At 27.5% G+C, this 6,287-nt stretch overlaps 1 protein-coding gene across 1 annotated transcript; it reads right to left on the reverse strand.

Moving 5' to 3' along the window:
- Nucleotides 1–757: 757 nt before the first annotated feature.
- Nucleotides 758–5,584, reverse strand: LOC122273211 (annexin A7; the record flags this gene model as incomplete). Its single annotated transcript, XM_043057279.2, has 3 exons — nucleotides 5,078–5,584; nucleotides 3,637–3,753; nucleotides 758–835 (listed from the first exon to the last, which is right to left on the reverse strand). Coding segments are annotated over exons 1-3 (643 nt in total), but the record flags the coding sequence as incomplete, so codon positions are not given.
- Between the last annotated feature and the right edge of the window lie 703 nt (nucleotides 5,585–6,287).

Genomic DNA, 6,287 nt, shown 5'->3' on the forward strand with positions numbered 1-6,287 from the left:
CTCTTAAGCAGCAAATTAAAAAACAATATTATCAGAGTGGAAATGTAATTTCTTAATTTACCTTTTCCTTGGTATTTAAGGTTATTTTTATTTATAATATTTATTACTAGCAGATAATATACTATTGCAGTTATCTTATTAGATATATTTATTATGCTATATAAACATGCTTATTTTTACTTTAGATTATGCTTTTTTGATTATTGATCTGCTATCATACATTAAAACAGATTAATGACTCTATAGGGCAAGTGTGGACACATGGTTTTGTGGATACTGTGGACACATCAATAAGAGGCTCTTAGTGATTATAATGTGGCTTAATTACTAACACATCACTCATTTAGGTTATTTTATTAAATGAGATTAATTTAGTAAAATACTTAATATATTAAAAAAATTTTCCTTTAATTTTTGCATAGTGCAAAATTTAATAAAATTACTTCTTAACATATTTCAAGTTTTTAACCCTTAATTTTTATTATTTTATAAAGCAGTTATAAAATGTATACTTTTGAAATTCTTTTAATGTCTCAGCTGGCCTTTAATATTGATTTTTCAAACTACTAATAATAACTAAACTTGACATCACTATTAAAATATTTTTTTCTAATAGGAGAATCAATACTAGTTTTGATTATATAATATTTCAAATCATCCAAGCTTGAATTATGTAAATACAAATCAGAAAAATAAACAACATGATAGTTTCATTAAAAACATAATATTATAAAAACAATATGGATGAATCATTTACCTTCTTTAGCTGTGTACATTTTTTGCCCCATACTATTTTTAATAGTATACTTGTTCTTAGTTTCAAAGCCAATTATAGCTGAAAATATAAATTAATTGTCATACATTTAATGAAATACATGATAAGTGGTTAATTAATACAAAGAGTGTGATTAATACTAACATAAATATGGGTGATTAATACAGACAAATTAATATGAAGATGGTAATTCAAAGCACAATAACTCGTATAAATGAGATAAGTTCTATTTCTTCAACATGTCTTAACATATATATATATATAACGTCTTTGCCGAGTGGAAGGATTAAAACAGGTCTTAGGCAGGGAAGGAGGGTACAAAATTTATTTATTAATTATTAGACAGAGCAGTCATGAAAGTGTGTACGAAAAGTTGCGCTCCTCGGTTATATGTTAGTGAAAATCTTGCAAAGTAAAATCCGTAAATGTCTCCATTTAGGGAAAAGAGGGAAATCTTAGAAATTACTATTGGTTTATGAAATAGGTCGAGTGATTCCCATGAAGATTAAAGGGAAAAAATGTTCTGCTTTTAATTAATGCATAGTTGAGCCAAAAATAAATTTAAGGACAGGATGTGGCATTTAAAAGTGTGAGAAAGTATTTCGATTAGAATAATAAAAGAAAAGAAAAGGATGTTCAGAATATAACTAACATTGAACATTCATTAACAGATTAATTGAAGCTTTTTATGTTTCAAATATATATATATATATATAACAAAATAAATAAATACAAGAAAACACGAAGAAAGTTAAGAAAAACAGTAAGTTTCATTTATTGCGCATATTCTGCAAGTAAACAGATTACAGTTAAACAGAACTCATTAGAGAAGTTCAAAATGAAGATAAAACAAAGGAAAATAATCGACAAATGCAAAAAAAGGGGGGGGGGAGAAATAATAATGGAAAAAAATAACAAACAACTGATTAAAAAAAAAAGAAAAAAAAGGATGAATTTAAAAAAAAAAAAAAAAAAAAAAATGAAACAAAACAGAGCTACATTCATGATTATTTTTGCATTTGAATAAATANGCAAAAAAGAGTGCTTTCTGATATTGTATTAATATAGCCAAAGCAAAATATATTAATACAATAATGTGAGAAGCACTCAAAAAAAAATAATTTTTTTTTACAAAAATTACAACAAATAAAATAGAACACAATAAGTAAAATAACACGCAGGAACAGAAAATAAAATAAAAGAAAAAACAGTATAAAACAAAACAAATACTATAAAGCGAGAAGCAAAATCAGATGTACTTACATGAATGGGAAATTTTTCAAGAATGATTTAAAAATACTTTCGCAACAAGATTGCCAGATTACAAAATATGAAAACAAAAGCGCAAATTGAGCGTAAATAGAGGATTTCAAAGTGCCGGAAAGTAAGGATTTTAGTGCTCCTCACACTATTGTATTAATATATTTTGCTTTAGCTATATTTATACAATATCAGAAAGCACACTTTTTTGCGGATAGAATCGCGTGGGCTGATGAAAAGATTATATCTTTTATTTTCCGGTTTTTTTAAAAAATTTCATTTTTTTTATCAGTTGCCTGTTATTTTTTATTATTATTATTCCCCCCCTTTTGCATATGTCTTATATTTTCAAATATACATATACATAAATATATATATACACACACACACACATATATATATATATATATATACATACATATATATATATATATATATTCTTTGATTCTACCNTATTCAGCTTTTATAGTTCACATAATGCTAAATAATTAATATCTATACACATATATATAATATATGAGTTATCGCATTTAGCATTCAAAGAATGGTTCTTATAGTTCACATAATGTTAAATTATATATATATATACACATATATTTATATATATATTCTAGCCATTCTTATTAATGAGGTCACCCAGTGTTACATGATTCACACACAGTATTTTGCTGCTATTCCTTCAACCTGCAGCTATTTAGTATATTTCTTTTTAGTAGCAATTTAAAAATGTTCAGCAGTTATTTAGTAGTTTACTTTTTACACTATGACATTAGTGCTTTTAAAATTCCATGTGAGGTTTTAAGTTCATGTCTCTTACTTTAGAAAGTTTTTGAGTTTGTTTCCTTCTTTCTTTTTAAAATTCTTGATTTCTTCTCAGTAATTGTTAAAATTGGAAGTCCGGCCTGAGCGACGGTGCAGCGTTTTTAATGACAATTACTGTAAAATACTTTAAATTGTGAGCAGAGATAGAAACGTAAAATTTTATTGAACATTTTGGCAACTGATGTTTATTTTGGAATTTAGCTTTTATCTGGCTGCCCATAATTTGATTAATTATGGACAATTTGATTAAAGCAGAATATGCTTTAAATAATTAAACCTTCTTGTTATTGATGTTTTAATTAACATAAGTTTTAATTAACATAACTTGTTAATTAAAACTTCTATCAGTTATAATATTGTATTAAAAGAAGTGAATACACTCAGCCAACATTTAGACAAATTATTTTTATCCATTGTCAAGATGTCACATGTATCTTCATTTGTCTTTCTAAAGGTGGCTCCCTATTACTGTGTTTGTTACAAATATTTTAAAGGTTTCACTCAATTTTGTTACATTTTAGTTATTAATAATGTTCTTAGAAATAAGAGCAATTTTGGAGTGAATATATACTGAATGTTTATCGTTTTGCATAAGAAAACACATAATGGTAGTTCAGGATTCTAAAATAAGAAAACCATTGGAAATGCATTCTATGAGAATCAGACAGAGATTAAAACCAGTGTCACCAAATATACAATGAAGCATAAAACTTAATTCTCAATTTGATGTATCTAATTAAATTTGATAAATTAACAACAAGACATTAGATATTTAATACCTTCAAGCATTTCCACTTTTTGGTGTACAATCATTTGATCAATCATAGTGAGATATTCTAGTCCGGGAGGGCATACAGGAACACCAGTTGGAACAGGCATCCAATTTCCATCACCAGCTGAAAATTAATTTTTTTCTTCATATTTAGAAATGAGTACAAATAAATTAAATAATAACAATAAATTAGATGATTACTTAAAAAATAAATGAAATATTAGCATTATTTTTTCAAGATCTCAAAACTACATCATAGAAACATGAAGACACGAACAATAAAAATATAAATAATAAATGTAAAAGATAACTAACGACTTTAAAAAGCAATATTTGCATACCCTCCAAAAAAACGGATATACTATTATAAAAAAATGTTAAAAATAGCTGGTTATTTAAGACTGCCACTTTTTCAATACATTTGAAGCTGTCACTAGTAAAATAATTTGAATTTAATGGGACAAAAAATAAAATTTGACTATTTGAAAGTAAAACGTATAGCAAATGTCATTGTTGGCCCTTGAGGTTATACCTTTCTAACAAGGCTTGAGCAGATAGAACATCAATATTAGCCATCTTTTAATGTGTTCATAAAAAACAGTTATAGGGTTAACTTTCATGTGCATAATTTAAGAACTATATCGTATAAACAAGAAAAAGCACAATGTTTTTTGTGAATATTTCAAAGCATCAATTATGTTTCTATCATCTAATAATCAAAACATAAATACTTTATGTACTGACTTATAGAAGCAATAATTTCATATGGTATATTAATTAATATATTCAAAAAAATTATTAAAAATAGCTGGTTATTTGATACAGTCCCTTTTCAAGACATTCTAATTATATACTAGTCAATATGACAACTTGATTCTAATGGGACTAAAGAAAAACTTCAACCTTTTATAAGTGAAACATACCCCCAATGTCATAGTTGGCACTTGACATTATATCCTTTTGCTAAGGCTTGAGCAGACAAAACATCAATATTAGCCATCTATTAGTTCATTCTATCATTTAATGTGTGAATAATGAACAGTTATGTAGTTAACTTTCAAGTTCATAATTTCATTTATTCGAAATACCTATAATATTTAATATAAAACAAAATAGAGTACCTATTCATAAACAAATATACATATACTACAGTTAGTTTAAATTGATATAGTATAATAACTTGATCTATAATTTAAAGTAGAACAAATTCTAGTCGATAGATAATTATTTTCATCTACATTTTGACGTAGACATACTGACACATAATTACATAGTTTATTCATCTTGATGTGAATAGAAATGATTAATTATTCTTTAAATGATAAAAAGTTGTAAAAATTCTTTAAACTTTATAAACACATTCGAGAAACTATTTTAGATGAAACCCAGTAAACAACTTTTAAAATCACAATTTACGTAAAATGTAATAAAATGAACATAAAACTTACACGGCTGCATAGCATTTGGAGATGGATAACCTGGACCAGGAGTAGGTTGATTAATCATTGGACCTGGTGGATACCCACCAGGTTGTGGATAACCAGAAGGAGGATAACCACCTCCTTGGGAAGGATAGGGATCCATTGGTTGTGAAGGTGGATAACCACCACCTTGAGGTTGGTAAGCATCCATTGGTTGTGAAGGTGGATAACCACCACCTTGAGGTGGGTAAGCATCCATTGGTTGTGAAGGTGGATAACCTGGAGCAGGGGGATATCCCCCAGAAGGTGCATAACCTCCTGAAGGTGGATAACCACCTGAAGGCGGATAACCTCCTGAAGGTGGATAACCTTCTGAAGGTGGTGGATAGCCAGGAGGAGCACTTGGATCTCCAGGCATAAATTGAGGATTGATTCCTGGTGGAGGCGCACTAGGTGTAGAGGCTGGATAACTCATAGCTGCTCTTATTACCTAAACTAAATTAATTAAACAATATAGGATCTCATATGCAAAATATTACACATGAACAAAACATTATACAAATTCGTCTAACTAAGGCTTTTGGTTTTAAGATAAGAACTTTCAATTAAAAAACCAATTAAAGTATAAATTGAAACTATATTGATTGGTTGTATTTGAAAGAAATATCAGGAAATATATATCCCTGACAATGGCGATTAAGAATATTTTACCATGGTGCCAAGTACTGGGAATCAAGTTTTCTAATGTCATTGAATTTCTTAAAATATACCATTGTTAGCATCAATTGCATTGTAAAAGATATACTTATATAATAAACATATAACATACATATAAATTAGTATTTAGAAAATACTGATATTATGCAGTCAACCAGTACACAAGAGAAACAAAGAGAATAAAGATTAAAGCTTAACGATTAATAATGAAATTTCCTACAAATTAGGAAACAAAGAAATTCTATTTTACCATCTTACGATCAGTTATCCGAGCAAATACTATTCAGAAATCATTCCTTCTAAACGAAACTTTTCAAAAAATATTGTTGTTCGCTGTTATAAGTCTTACAATCGCGTAACCAAATTTTACTTCGACTGGAAGAATGACTGCTCAAATTTAAATTGTATAAAACACGTTAGCAACAGACAATGTGCTTTCAATTTTAATCCAACACAAAATATATCTCTAATCACATGAATTTATGAAGTTAGTTTTAGATTATAGAATTGATGTAAGAGG

Source organism: Parasteatoda tepidariorum, unplaced genomic scaffold, assembly GCF_043381705.1.
Source record: "Parasteatoda tepidariorum isolate YZ-2023 unplaced genomic scaffold, CAS_Ptep_4.0 HiC_scaffold_2995, whole genome shotgun sequence".
Lineage (NCBI taxonomy): Eukaryota > Metazoa > Arthropoda > Arachnida > Araneae > Theridiidae > Parasteatoda > Parasteatoda tepidariorum.